Source organism: Pygoscelis adeliae, unplaced genomic scaffold, assembly GCF_000699105.1.
Source record: "Pygoscelis adeliae isolate BGI_AS28 unplaced genomic scaffold, ASM69910v1 Scaffold171, whole genome shotgun sequence".
Lineage (NCBI taxonomy): Eukaryota > Metazoa > Chordata > Aves > Sphenisciformes > Spheniscidae > Pygoscelis > Pygoscelis adeliae.
In genome coordinates, this window is record NW_008824186.1 from 5,784,920 (window position 1) to 5,800,606 (window position 15,687).

Sequence of the window (15,687 nt, forward strand, 5' to 3'; positions counted from 1 at the left end):
TGCCTGCAAGCTGATCCTTCTGACAGCCACTCATTTTATATCAGTCTGCTTCTATCTAAAAAAACTAAAAGTTACATGTATGGATAGAAAAGCACGTTATCTGTTTTGATAGAGGCTGGACTCTATAGAAGTCAGCAGCTTCTTCCAGCTGCCGGTGAAGTCACCAGGGCACCTAGGTGAAAGACCATAACGTTTCCGCTTTCCTGTGCGCAGAGAAATGGCCAAACGGCTTCAAAATTCCGCATGTATTATTAATAGAATGCATAATAATGATTCAGGGGAGGATTGTGGAATTCTTAGTATGCTCAATTTCATATGGTATAGTCTTCTTATAAATTTCCCTGGCACCACAAGTCAGATTTTCCAATGTGTAGACTAGTCCTATTGCCTAGGACTGCTACACAGGGAATTACAATCTGAAAGGATAAATAGCTCCCTAATAGCCTACAATGACACAAATCTATTACTCTGCCATTTCTTTGAATTCTTACTATACTAAGTATGAAATAATATACATTCAGAAAATAGCAGTGGAGCAGATTTTTTTCCCTTTAATTGCACTGCCTGTTATACCAGTTTGACAAATAAAAGACCAACAATCTGAGTAATTACAACATATGGGATTATAAATGTCTAAGTGGCTTCTAATGTAACTTAGGTTCAAAAAAAAAAAGGGGATCAGGTAACTGAAGTAAGGAAGGCCATATTCTCAGCTGAGGAAGTTAATACAAGAAAGGAGGTCTACCTCCTTTCAGTGGCAAAAACAGAAGTACCAAACATTGGTACACTTAGAATCATAGAATCATAGAATCATTAAGGTTGGAAGAGACCTCCAAGATCATCGAGTCCAACTGTCAACCCAACACCACCATGCCCACTAAACCATGTCCCTAAGCACCTCATCTACCCGTCTTTTAAATACTTCCAGGGATGGTGACTCAACCACTTCCCTGGGCAGCCTCTTCCAATGTTTAACCACTCTTTCAGTAAAGAAATTTTTCCTCACATCCAATCTAAACCTCCCCTGGCGCAACTTGAGGCCATTTCCTCTCGTCCTTTCGCCAGTGACTTGGGAGAAGAGACCGACACCCACCTCGCTACAACCTCCTTTCAGGTAGTTGTAGAGAGCAATGAGGTCTCCCCTCAGCCTCCTTTTCTCCAGGCTAAACAACCCCAGCTCCCTCAGCCGCTCCTCATAAGGCTTGTTCTCCAGACCCCTCACCAGCCTCGTTGCCCTTCTCTGGACACGTTCCAACATCTCAACATCCTTCTTGTAGTGAGGGGCCCAAAACTGAACACAGTATTCGAGGTGCGGCCTCACCAGTGCCGAGTACAGGGGCACTATCACTAACTTCTGGGTTATCTTTCCAAATAGCAGCTTTCCTCAAATGAGCCACCATCAGACAAAAGTCTGATGATTTAAAAAAAAAAAAAACACCACCAAACCCCAACCCCAAAAAGCAGTACTCAGATATCTAACAAAAACATATTGTTGGAATTTCTGAATATTCACTAGAAATTTGTAGTTGTTGATGAATTTATGACTATTATTTTCCATATTAAATAGACATGGCCTTCTGAGATGTCAGTTTGTAAAAACATGCTTTGCACTTTGTGATTTAATTGATTTTCTAGTACACCAGCTGGGCAAGATATGAAAAGGGAATGTTTTAGAACTCTGTAGCCAAGTTTACCTTTTGGGTATTCACTGAAGCTTTTAGTAGTTTTTGTCAATAACAGTACCCTTTGTTTGTTTGTTTGTTTTTTTGTTAAGGGAAAAAAACAAAACAACAAGTAACTCTTCTTTCTGCCTAGCTAGTTCGTAGACTCAACCGAAAAGACTGCCATAAGTGATTTCTCAACTTGGGATCTATCATAACACTAACAGGTCATCACTTAGGTGAAGACAAGCTGGACCATATGATAAAGAGGAACTCAAAAGTCATCCAGTATTTCTACTAACCAAACCCTGATTACAATTCGAAATATGAAATATGAGTTCCAGATGTCTTTTCCTCCTTTGCAGAGGAAGGTTTCCTTCCTTCTCTACTTCTTATCTTTCTTCCCAGCTAACTCTTCCTTTTTCTTTAGAGAAAAAAAAAAAAACCCAAAGCAAGCAAACAATGCCCCCCTGCACCCACTCCAACCCACAGAAGGTTAAAGATAATTAAATAAATAAAGCCTGCCTTAGTCCAGACAATTTCTTCTGCAACAACAATTATGATCTTGGAACCAAGAAAAACAACTTACGCAGCTGCAGCTGACACAAGGCTGTCCGTTCTGAGAACTGCTGATAAAATTTATGCTGTGCCCTAATTTCTGCTACAGACTAGTTATGAGAACACCAGGAATGGAAGATACATTTTGTGACTTCTGCTCTTGAACTCTTTTTTTACCTGTTGTGTATTTGCCTGTTTTAGCTTTCAAGGAAGATGTATCTGAATTCAATAAGAAAAATTAAAAACAGTTTCACAGTAAATGCCAACCACTTAATTTAACTTCTCTCAAAAAGAAACTTGCTGCACTCTTTAATTTCTTCCAGTAAGATTGCCCTAAGAAAATCATTTAAATTAAAGGGAGGTTGCCGTCAAGCAAGATCTGAACCTGATCTTTGCAAAGCTCTTCAGTATCTTCTGAAGGTTCACATTTTCCACATCATCCCTGCAACTCTTTATTGAACTCCCTCCAGTACACCAACAGGACCTTTAAACTCAAGGCACCAAAACTAACTATAGAATTTTATTATTGGCCTCCCTAGAGCCGTTTATGAAGGAAAAGGCACCTCCCACAGCTACTTAATATTCCCCTTACAAATAAATACAAGGATCATGTTTTCTCTATTAGCTACCACATCACGCTGCTAGATCTTGTCCTATGTCTTATCCTCCACATGTTACAAGTCACTTTTTTAGTAACTTCCTCTCATAGTTACTTTAATAATTACCCAAGAAGTATTAATTCCCCCAATTTTATATCGTAATTTTTCTACACAGAGCAATTGCCTCCCTGCCCATTTGCAGAGACTCCACAAATGAAATCTCTTAACTGCACGAAAAAGTTCAGTACCAAAACAGTCAGATACCTCAAATACTGATAATACATGCTAGAACGTTTACCGACACTTACTTTGCCAGGCTTGTTTGCATCAAAGCTGTTTTCTTTAAATTTCTCCTGCAGGGTCTCAGCTAACCGACAAAGCAAGGCACCATTATCCAATTTCTCCATAAAGGTTTCTGCTGTTATTTCTCTACCTGAACAGCAAAGAGAAAGTTAACATGGCAGAAAGTGTGCAATAGTATAGACTGCATTTGTGCAAAAAGAGAAGTCAATAGAAATCTTGACAACAATTTGAAATATGCTTTAACTGAATCACTTCCATTACTTTGAATATTTAGTAAATAACCTCACTACTACTATACTGGTAGACATACAGCAAATTATTAAAAAATAACGTGCTTTCTTTGGGAAGGCACGTGGTACTTGAAAAATATTTCTAGCGTATCAGACTCCTCAAACCTCATTTTACTTATGAAATTCCAGTGCTTTTAACATAGTGTTTTAAAAGACAGAGTACAGCAGGCAAATGGTTTACACCAGTACTTGCGGGTAGCTATAGTGTAAGAGTCGCTAACACTACTGCAGCTTATTTTGTAATAGAAGTAGAAAACCATGTCAAGAAGGACTGTATTTTTTCAAAAAGACTTTAAGACTTGATCCTGCAAAAAGTTGACAAAATACTACAGTGATTGCAATGCTCCTTTGAAACAGCTTTTTCAGAAGTAAAGTTAGATACATTAGAAAAGGAGGAGAGAGTGAATTTCCATGTTATGTATCTACTTGCCACGCAGATTAAAATTTTCAACCAAAGAACAAAGCCAAAATACTCTGATTTCAAAATATATCAATGCTAGATGACACTGTACTCCAGCTGCCACAGATCATCCTCCCTGGCTACAGCAGCGAGACGACCTTCCATTACACCGTAATTACATCCTCCTGGCAGAGGAGATCACAAGAGTCCCATGATGAGATGTGCATTCTGACCAGGCTGGACTGGCCAGATGAGAAGGGAATCACTTACCACCCTAAACTAAGCTTCCAGCATCTTAACATCATTTCCAGGTAAAAATAATTCTTATTTCTTATTGAAGGTTTTCCATTTTCATATTTCTACTGGAAAATTTCCCTTCTCTTTGGACACTTTTTTGACCAGCAGCTGTATTTTTCAGCCCTCTTAACTTCTACTAATATCAAGAGAGGATCAAGGACTAATTATTGCTCTTCCTATTAAGACAGAATTTATTTCTTTTTGGTGATATTTACATATGTCATTTGGGAACAGGAATAACACTATCAACTCATTTTTCATAGGCTGTTACAGAGCAATCATCAGTAACAATACTCTACCCTGCCAAAAAAAAAAATTAAAAAATCTGAAAATCTTAAGTGAGAGTGGTTCTTCATCCTACCCAGATCCACTCCCGCTACTCTAAACTGGCTTGTTTACAAGCAGGACAACAGGTAGAAGTCTGCCCACTGCAGGTCGGGGTTTTTCACCACAGATTTTTGAACAACGAGCAGCTGCCTGACTAAACCAAGTTTTTTTGTTTTTCTAGTTATTTTGGGGGAATTTATCTTCCATGAGATGTCTGGAAACTGAAAACATTAATCTGTTTAGAACAGGTTCACAACATTTTTTTTGTCAAAAAAAACTAGGAAAAGTAGATTTAGAGAAAAGTAGTAAAGCTTTTCTATGCCTTTTCACTCAGAAGAGAAGACTAACATTCAAAAGTAACAAAAATGAAGTAGATAACCAAAAATTAACATTGTACTTCTGCAATATATTGCTGGTACATTGTAATCTGATAGTCAATGTCACTTATAATACTGAAGATAGAAGTATTATAAAGCAGTATGGTTACAAAAATGCTAAAGGAAAGTTGATTTCTCTAGGCCCTTGCCTGAAAACTGTTAGATACTTCAGCATGCTTTGGGCAAAAAATTGTGAGTCTTTTCAGTTTGGTCGGTTAAAAATCAAAGACTAAGATAAAGATCTTTGCAGCAAATCACCTTCAGATACAACAGTAGACTTATATTTTTGGTTGAAGTTAAACTTGTTTTTTCTAACACATTTCTACTTCAGAAATATCTGTTTAATGTGAAGTTTTCTTCCCCTTTTTATTCCCCCTTAATTCTCTCTGCCATATAGCCCACTTTATAGCTCCTGTATACCTAAATGACTTCTCCAGGCAAAAGAGCAGTAGCAGCCCTGCAGACATTCAGTGGTAGCTTGTGCATAACTGACAATATTTTAGCAGTGCCTCCAGCTCAGCTGAAGCCAGGACTGAAACTGTAATAGCCCACAGATACAAAAATTGAACATCTCAGCACCTCAAAAGCCTTCACCACCATTCTAGCCTACATATGTTCCCTTTTGCCCCATCAGCATTTTTGGCAAAAGGTATAAAGCCATCAGAAAGCTAAATTTGAAAAATGACTACGTTATAGGAACTGCTTTATTTTTAATACAGTATTGCATTTTATAATAGACTCATTTTCTTCTAAAAATTTATTTAAAATACTTTTAACCTACTCAAGATTTTTATTTTGTTTTGGAAATCATTATTTTTTTACAGACGTAAAAGAAAAAATCACATTCTACAAATCTATTCTGTCCTATGATTTATAGATTTATTATTTCACTTGTCAAGCATTAAAAAAACCTAAAACCTGTTTAGAGGTTTCTTTCTTTACACAGCATGGAAAAATTCTTCTATCTTCTTCTGCTATTTAACGATACATTTATATTATTTTAAATGCTGAATTGCATCAGCAGTTTGGTCACTGCATATTGTACACTAAGCCAGAGTATTTTAGTTCTGTTCCCTTTTATGAAAGCTGAAAGAATGAGTTTTGCATTGAACATCTGTATCCAATGAAAAATATATTAGGTGTCAGCTTTCAATTCACTGTATTTTATGGCTCCAAAAGGTGGCATTTCTTTGCTAAAACAGACACTCTGACATATTTAACAGTTGAAATGTATTGATTCAAATGAGAGTAATGTTCATAGCCTGAGGAAAAAAATGGCTCTGTATATTTGTATGGAAAAAACATTAAACTCCATTAAAAATGTATAACTCCCCCTATAATTACAAGAAAGCAGTTGCAATGTTTTTATAGAATGGTAATAACATTAAGTATAATAAAAAAACAACACTAAAAGTATGAAAAAAAAACCCCAGGAATATGAAGGCTTTCTCAAACCTCGCAAGCATTGCTCACCCTCTCTTTTACCACAATCACCAGACGCCCCTTAAAAAGACAAACTGTTGTACCTGAACACCTACCACTTGGAAAGTGTGGGCAGCTATCTGCAAGGCCACCCAGTCCTGGGGGTCCTAACGCAACCAGACTGGGAGGTCTACGAGAGAATAACTAAAAAGAGCCCATGCCTAGGGTGTGCATCCAAGAGGCTGAAGATAAAGCATTCCCTGCGGGCCATGTCAGATAACCAGAGCCTTCACAAGAAGGCGGAGAGACTCAAAGACTAAAACAAAGTACCAAAACCTAGTTGGTTCCTCTATTAACGCAGTGAGTTCTTCCACAGTTTAATAACTATGATGCAAGACACTGACTCCAGCCTCCCAACTAGCTGATCAACTATTTTAATTGTACACTTCAGTGGTAACACAAAACTACTAGTTTACAAATAGAAACATTTCACTTGGGTGAATCTCTGAAACGCATCGGCAGAAGGATGAGCTTCTACAATACTGAGGCACCAGTGGAACAACTCCTCCTGACCCTCTGAAATTGTGCGGCATTTAAGTCCAAGATAAAAAAACGCAGCAAAAATAAAGAAAACAAAGGCCAATGATTTTATGCACGTGCAAAACTTGTTCTCTTCTGACAAGGCTACTCTGTTTCCTACAATAGCTGACAGCAAGAGAAATCGTTTTGATAGCATTGAGACATTATCACTTACTTGAAATGGGATGTATAAACAATCCCAAAGGCATGTTGATACTAAAGAAAATTATAAAGCCACTCAACTAAGTAAGAAACTGCATCAGTGCCAGCAGAATCACTAGAAGTATCAGTATCATGAACATCTTGATACTCAGATATTTAAAACCTACATTTCCCACTGGCTTGAGCTGAACATGCTGATGTTGAAAATAAAGGTACTGCTACAGAATGCTCTTAGACAACAAGATGAACAAGAACACTGAGCTGAAGCAGGTTTTGTTTTAATTCAGAATCAAAGACAGACAGTTTTCTTGCAGAAGACTTCCCACCCTTCATCCCCCAAATTTTACGCCTCCTTCAACACACCTTTAAATTCCACGCCTGGTCTTTAACTCAATGCCTCTCCTAACATCCTTACCTCTCTGTTCCTTTTCTCCAAGCTTACTTCACTTTTGCACCCAAGCAACTTTTACATGCCCCATGCAATGTTCAATGTCTACATGTCCAATTCCTCAGCATCTTGCATTCTCCAGCTCCTTTCCTATGAGCTTCTGAAGCCCAGAAAGCTCTGTTCAGAAGAGGCCTCAGCACTGAAACACTGGAGCCCAGACATGTGCCCAGGCACATCTTACAGGTCTATCCTGTGGTCCCATGTGCTAAATGAAGCTGGGTGGAATAAGCTACAATATCATAACCCTCTGCAGCTAGTAAATGGGCTGCAGGAATTGGAAAAAAGATCAGAGCCCTACACAATGGCCAAAGGGGAAAAACCATCCCTCTGTACCTGTTCTAAACTACAGACTGGTAGAGAGGCCCACTCCTCCTGACATCAGCCCTTTTGCCTCTGCAGACACACGAGAGAAAACAAGACAGTACTGGAGAGGACAGCAGACAAGTAAACCCTATTTGCTTTCAAATTGCCACTTTGCCTCAGCTGGAAGATTACTATAGCCCAACTGTGCTAATTCCCATGTGAAGCTTGCTCAAGGTGGAACAGAAGTTTTCAGCATCCACAAGAGCATTCTACTAAAATAAGTATATACATTCTACTGAAATAAGTATATACATAATCTACCAAATTTGGAGTGTGTCAGCAGTGAAAGCATTGCCGAGTGCTTCATTGGCTCTATACATAATAAAAAAAAAAGGCTGAGAGATTATCATGATATGCAAGACAGTTGGGTCAACACATCTCCTTAACTTTGCCACTGCAGGGATCTCTTGACTGAGCCACCAGAGCTTAGCAGAGGGAAGTGAGGGTAAGAAACACAATATCCATAGCTCCAATCTTCCTCTCCAGCACGCAAACCCCAAGCCCCGCAATGCTGACGTGTCCCACTCTGAGAATGCTATAATGTACAATATTGTATGAGTCAATCCCATCTGACACATTGATTTCATCTGTGATGTCCTTTTTCTAGCCCCCAGAATACAGGCAGCTAAAATCTATTCAGTGATGGAGCTGTAATGACAAACCGTCCTCTCAGAAGCTCTGAATTTCTCTAACATGGTTCCAAAAGTAATTAGCAAGATGCGTACAAAAGTACTAGTGATTACTAAAAAACCCAAACAATGTCCATGCTAAATTAGAATAAAATGTCCGAAGTCTCAGGGTTAAGAATTCTTACAGTGTTATTTTCCAGCTGCACCATGTATCTCAGTCTTCCAATTTGTCACTCAGGTAAGGTCAAATTCTAGCTATGCCTAATTTCCGTCTAATATCAAAACCCTTCATTCATATTATAAAGTGCAATATCCTTCTAATGTTTTCCAGTTTGTAATTTCAAACTCACACCAGGCTTTGCTGCTGCAACACTGTCACCATTTTGACTTCCAGTAATGCTGTGTAGGACATATTTGCCTCTCCACAAAAATTTCCAAAAACACCATCAGTTGATGGTGAACTACCTCAAAGAGGTTCAGCCCTATTCTTCCCTAAAATATTTCCTATTATTTTCTAAAAACATCTGCATTTATTTGAAAAGATTATATGTCCTTGTTGAGTCATAGTACAAATGAACGAACAAAATATAGATGAAATAAAACATGAACCAACATGGCAAAAATTAATTGAAATGCATATTAATTTTCTTTATAAATTGAGAAACCCTACTGCATTAAAACTGGCATAAAGACACTTACACTGAGGCCACACAAGTTATAGCACAGAGCAAACTAGGGTGTGGATACACAGAATATTATCTGCTCTGTGTTATCCGCACATCCATGCATGTGAAAATCTACTGACCATTACTGCAAAGTACAATTTCTCCCATGGAGGAAAAAAAAACACAACAAACCAACCAAACAAACAAGGAGTCTTGCATATCCTTTTATCCATTTGGATGCTGAAAAGTGAGAGAGTACAAACAGATTTTTACAACAAGGTAACGGCATGCTGTAAATTCATACCTATTTTATCTTACAGCAACATGCTCACGTGTCCCTCCTCTCATTAAAGTTAATCTAAATTATACGGCAATTAAACCAAATTTGAATTCTGAGTTAATATCTTTATATGAATATTAGTTGCTTTAATTCAGTTACATTTAATTTGTTTTGAATGTGAATTTTAACTTAATTGAATTATTAATTTGAATAACAACATCTACACAGGAATTCAAAGCAGTTTAACAAATCACTATAATTTCAGTTCTTCAGGGCAAACTGAGAAAAGAAGAGCTTGGTGTGAGAAGGTGTGGGGGAATGCATTAAGCAAGTGAACTGTGTATGCTGCTTAATTAAAAGAAGGCTGTGCCCATTTAGCTCTGCAGTGCAGAATTTGGTGTCCATATGAAAAATCAAATTTTTAATTATAGTTGGCATTTCAGAACCTCCTGCTGGTTGCTACTTTCTTGCTAAAAAAGTGACCTCATTCCTAAACTTGTCACTGTGAGAACTCTGTTATAAACTGCAAACAAGCTTCTATTTGTTTTAGAGTGGCTCACTAAAATGTCATTGCTTAAAACATTTAAACAATATATTAAATCCTTAACGGAATGTGCTGCTTCTGATTCAAAAAACAGTCTTCTGGATTGCTGTCTTGTGGTAATTGGAATGAAAAGTCAGGAGTTCTGGATTTTGTTCTGGTATTGCCTAGACAATTTTATATTCAAAACTCATTAATTTAAATGGAAGTACCACACAAAGATGTAATTTAAAACAAGTGCCACTTTTGCAGTTGTGGAGTCATAATTATTCCAACTCTAAAATGGCTATCGCCCACCTGCAAAATACTGTGTTCTTGCATTCTACTGACGCTGTACTTACTGACTACACCTCTCATAACATAGTGATACTTCCCTTCCTCTTAAAAAGAGGAAATACAGAAACGTAGAACGTGCAGATGGAAGGCACTAGATATACTCTATTATTGTATGATACCACTGAGACGGTTCAGCTACAGCATTTGCCAAGACAAGACACTGCCTATGTCTCACCAGAACCGACTTCCAAAAAAACAAAAACAAAACAAAAAAAACAAGACCACACACACCAAATTTAAGAACACTCATCCAAAATAACATCAACGAAAGCTTCATGTAAACATCACCTCCTCTGAAATATTGTCTCCTCTTTGTTTACTGAGAGGAACTGCTGGCATGTTTCCCTTAGGATGAGGTGTTGTGTTAAGTCATGTATTTCTTTGGTAGAATCCTTTGGACTTACAGAGATCACACAAAAGCCATTTTCCCTTGAATGTTCTCAACAAACAACATACTATTTCCTGGCTCGTAGTTTCTAAATTCCACGTTCTTGAATGAGTCGTGTATCCCAAAGAACTGTCTCTCTCCTTCCTGCCAGGGACATACTCTCATTCGCTCCTCTTCATGTGTACCTGATTTTTTTCTTGGCTTTTGGTTTGCACCCTCTTTCGTCAACAACATGTTTTGGCTTCATGCACCAAGACGTACAGCTGCAACCAGTAAATCCCCAGGTCCCAGCTGCAGCCACTAGGTCAGCCCCTCTATGCACAAGCTTCCACAAGTCTTAGCATGCATTGCCTTGGGCAGCAATTATCAATCACTAGACTGCTTGGTCAGCAAAGAATTATTTAATGGCTCCTTCCGTTCAAGACAGTCAGTACACCCATACTTTTTAGGAGGCCTACCAATAAAAACGGAAGACGCAGTTGATGGCAGTAGTTAACACCATTCAGCTTAATGGTATTAATACAGAAAACACATGCAAAAGAACATTTAAAAGGAAATAAACATGAAATGAAAAATAAAGTTCAATCATGTGACTCACAGAAACACTGTGGAGGCAAATTACTTATTAGCTTTTCTGACCTTGCTAACAGTTGCACTATGTGGGGGTAGCTCCCTAATCATAACTACCTTTATTTTTGAAACGCAAAGAAGTCTGAAGGACCGAGTTCCCAGCTAACAGTGTATAGACTTCTCTTACTGCCCAGTATCTGCATTCTGTCTTATACACTGTATCTTACCCAGTAGGTTTGTGAGCCACAGGGCCAAATCCTCTTTCATCGGCAACAAATTGGCCTCATGTCTACTTGCAAGCCACTGACTGTATTGATGCATATCAGAGAGGCCAGGCCCACGTGCCTTCGGGCTCAGAGCAGTGCACATTGCTTATCCGCTTGTTGTACCTGTTTAATTTAAAAAAAAAAGAAAAAAAAAGTACTTCATTATACCAAATAAAGTTTTGCAGGTTCTGTTTTTAGATAGATAGAAGATACCAACAGTAACTATGATTCTAAGAAATTAGATGTCAGACAAGCAGATGTGGATCTAACACATGAATACACCATTGACGACTGAAGTTTTGTTTTGTTAATGGATCACATTGCAAGTGATTAAATCATACAGATAAATGTCAGCTTCATTTGTACTCACCAAGCTACACATGTTGCCAACACATAACCAAATATTCTGCAAGGAATGATTAAAATCAAATCAAAATAAACATTTCACACAAAGCTAACAACTCAGTACAGTGCCTGATCCAATATCCATTCAAAATAAATGGAAAGCTTCAGAGATTTTTGGATCAGGCCCAAGAAAAACACAGGAACAACCGAGTTGTGCTACTACAGCAAACTTACTAACAATTAACCTTATACACTGTATCTTACCCAGTAGGTTTGTGAGCCACAGGGCCAAATCCTCTTTCATCGGCAACAAATTGGCCTCATGTCTACTTGCAAGCCACTGACTGTATTGATGCATATCAGAGAGGCCAGGCCCACGTGCCTTCGGGCTCAGAGCAGTGCACATTGCTTATCCGCTTGTTGTACCTGTTTAATTTAAAAAAAAAAAAAGAAAAAAAAAGTACTTCATTATACCAAATAAAGTCTTGCAGGTTCTGTTTTTAGATAGATAGAAGATACCAACAGTAACTATGATTCTAAGAAATTAGATGTCAGACAAGCAGATGTGGATCTAACACATGAATACACCATTGACGACTGAAGTTTTGTTTTGTTAATGGATCACATTGCAAGTGATTAAATCATACAGATAAATGTCAGCTTCATTTGTACTCACCAAGCTACACATGTTGCCAACACATAACCAAATATTCTGCAAGGAATGATTAAAATCAAATCAAAATAAACATTTCACACAAAGCTAACAACTCAGTACAGTGCCTGATCCAATATCCATTCAAAATAAATGGAAAGCTTCAGAGATTTTTGGATCAGGCCCAAGAAAAACACAGGAACAACCGAGTTGTGCTACTACAGCAAACTTACTAACAATTAACAAATGCAGTTACCAAATGGAATCAGTCTATTCTACAGCTTTAGAATAATTAAAGGAAAAAACCCCACACCAAATATATTTACTGAATAGTATTATTTCTTCATAAAGCAGCACAACAGCTAGTGCGGGTCATCCACACTTCCCACTTCCACCTTTTATACAAATACTCCTCTGCTTCAGTGACGACTTAGTGAAACTTTAGTTTCAGGTAAGACAATACGTCATGTGTTAAATATTAGTTAAATGCTCTGAGTCTTGCAGCAGCCAGAGATGTTAGGCCCACTGGACCTATATCTCTGCTCCTGAAGGACTAATTCCCCCATCTGTGGCAGAAGTGTGCTAAGGAAAGAAGGTTACTTTTCTCTCTGAAAAGAAACTCAGACCTGGACCCTAACGCTTGTAGCAATGAGCTGAGATACTTTCTTGCCTGGTAGGCTGTAGCCTGCTGAAAGCCCAGTCACACCAACTAGCAGTCATAAGGTCCTAGGTCGGTGGCACTACACAGACATTAGGTGGGGGTGGGAGTTCTTTGCCTATTGTCAACCGGCTGATCCATGCCAACTGTGGTTACACGTGTCAGCTTATGATACACTGCAAACACTGTTTCCTTCTGTCCTTTGCATACCTTTCAAGTCAGGTAAGAGGTAATATTGACTGTAAAAACAACAACAACAAAAGAACAACTTGTTATACTATTCCATTGTGACCTGGAATAACAAGACTACTGAAAACAATTCCTTTGCCAAAAAAAGGGAAGTGTTTACTGAATGTAAAAAGCAAATGCCTTTCCATAAAATTGTGCTGTAACCGACATTTCCAAATATATGAAATACTATTTGGGGTATTTTAATGCTTACATTAAAATATTCCAGCATTTTTTAACCATACCCCTTGTTCGCAAAAACATCTGCTTAAGCTCTTGTTGCAAGTACCTCACCCCAAATCCTGAAGTTTGGCTTGCCCTTGAGATAGACACAGCTTCTGCTACGAATATACTTCTTACTGAAATTGGACAATTTTTTCAGTTGGGGAGGGGAGAAAATAGACATAAAAAAGACTTTATTCCCTTGTATAAATACACATTTCTGAATTATCAGTAGACTTTACATTTTTCTAACCAAAAAAACCCCTTATGTATCAAAGTTCCTTTGAAAGCAGAGGAGCTTAAGGCAGACTAAAGTATGTAATTTAACAGCACTGTTCTGACAACTGACTTTGTAGAAATATCAGTTTGGATTTATGGTTTCCTGGCTGATTAAATCCAAATCATACCTGTTCATTTGGGGCAGGGTGCGAGGGAGTGGAGGGAAAAAAGAATTAGGCTGTTAACTCTGCAAAAATCAATCTGGAATGTCACTCTCAAAATAGATCCCTTCGGACTAGATGATACTGACAGCTAAGGAATTACAATGACAGTATATTTAAAGTTGCTCTAAGTCACTCAGAACCATGCAACTTAGTGCTTCAAACCACTGCTTCATTTTGGATGGAAACAGGCAAGATAGATAATTGACACCACCTTGTCTTCAAAGATTATATGGGAAAAATCAAGTATAAATACCTCTGCCATATACTTTCTTATTACAAGTTATTTCTAATAATTACTGACTGATTTCCGGAGTCTATAAACTCCATTGATACGGTAAGAACTAGAAGAGAAACTACTTTATTCTCTTGAATCACCTCTGAAATGATATCAGTAAAAAGTAGTAAAAAAAAATCTCATTCCTGAATGTTCACTTCATATACAATACACAAATAAAGCAAAGTAAAAAGACATCATTTTTTGGCATCAATTTTTCAGTTTATTAACACCTATGTATCTAAATATTTAGGAAACAAAATCCTGGAATTTGTTTCTTTTGACATACAGATAGGAAAAATATACCTGAAAAAAGAAGCACCGTTGTACTAAAGGAACCAGTTAGACACTGCACCTCTTCACCGGAAATAATTTCGCAGTTCATACATGCTTGGAGGAGGAGGTTAAACTAGATGACCCCCGGAGATCCCGTCCAACCTAAATTATTCTGTAATTTTATATTTCAAGGATGCACACAACAATATTCATCATGGGACCCTAAGCAGGGTCTGCCCTGCTAGGAGTATAGCACATGGCACACACACTGAGCTGGGTTGTGTTAAGAGGAAAACTACGGAGACAACATCCTTTTCTTTCACCTCAGGAAAGGTCCACCTACCTTGTCACTTCCAAGACCACATATATGAAGTGCCCTATGAAACTCTGAGCTAATGAATAACCAACAACATTATAATATGCCTGACAGCCAGCCAGATACGATACAGGCTGCTGCTGGTGGTGGGGCTGAAGTAATTCTAATGTCTGAAAGTTGCATTTCTTTAAGAGTAGAGAAAAGAGAGGGAAGGCTTCTGGAGCAGCTACATGGAGGCAGTCAGGGTTTCCCCATCAGCCTGTGAAACAAGCACTGCAGTCTGTTCATGCTTCAGGCTGACCTCTGTGGAGACGCAGAGCAGAGCATTCAGGGATTTGAGATGTTACTTCAGTTTGTCTCTAAAATACAGGGCTGTCTTTAAATGTATTTCATACTGACCTACCTCTTGTTTCATAAAACTCAGCAGCCAGGCTGTGTAAAGGTCTCAAGGAACTTCTGAGACTCACTGAAGGAAGAAAAGTGGGAGAACAAAGAGCCCGGATTTCAGAGGTGGCATGGGTGCTTCAGTTTCGTAGTAACTGTGGTAGTAAGAAGAAAGAAGATCCAGAGACAAGAAGGGTATTCCGAGTTTGAGGTAGTTTTAATAGGACACAGGTTCTCAGAATGGGAAACTAGGAAAGATGAGGAAAGACAGAGACACGACAAAAATCTCTAGAAGCTGAAAATGATTCAGGCATCTCTATACAGGGACTAGGTCTGCTTGAAATAGTAGCCCTGAATTAACAATAATGTATGGGTTAATTTGTGAAGCAGGCATACAAAGTGAGGACTGCGGAATGAGAAAGTTAATA

The 15,687-nt window shown here is 38.2% G+C and overlaps 1 protein-coding gene across 1 annotated transcript in view; it reads right to left on the reverse strand.

Annotated features, from left to right (window-relative positions):
* Positions 1 to 11,564, reverse strand: part of GAS2 (growth arrest-specific 2) — an 85,356-nt gene extending 73,792 nt beyond the window's left edge. The window contains exons 1-2 of the mRNA XM_009334528.1: positions 11,423 to 11,564; positions 3,127 to 3,251 (exon numbers count right to left, since the gene is read on the reverse strand). Of these exons, the coding sequence (XP_009332803.1) occupies positions 3,127 to 3,251; positions 11,423 to 11,564 (267 nt within the window). The remainder of the gene's footprint in view (positions 1 to 3,126; positions 3,252 to 11,422) is intronic.
* Positions 11,565 to 15,687: the final 4,123 nt, after the last annotated feature.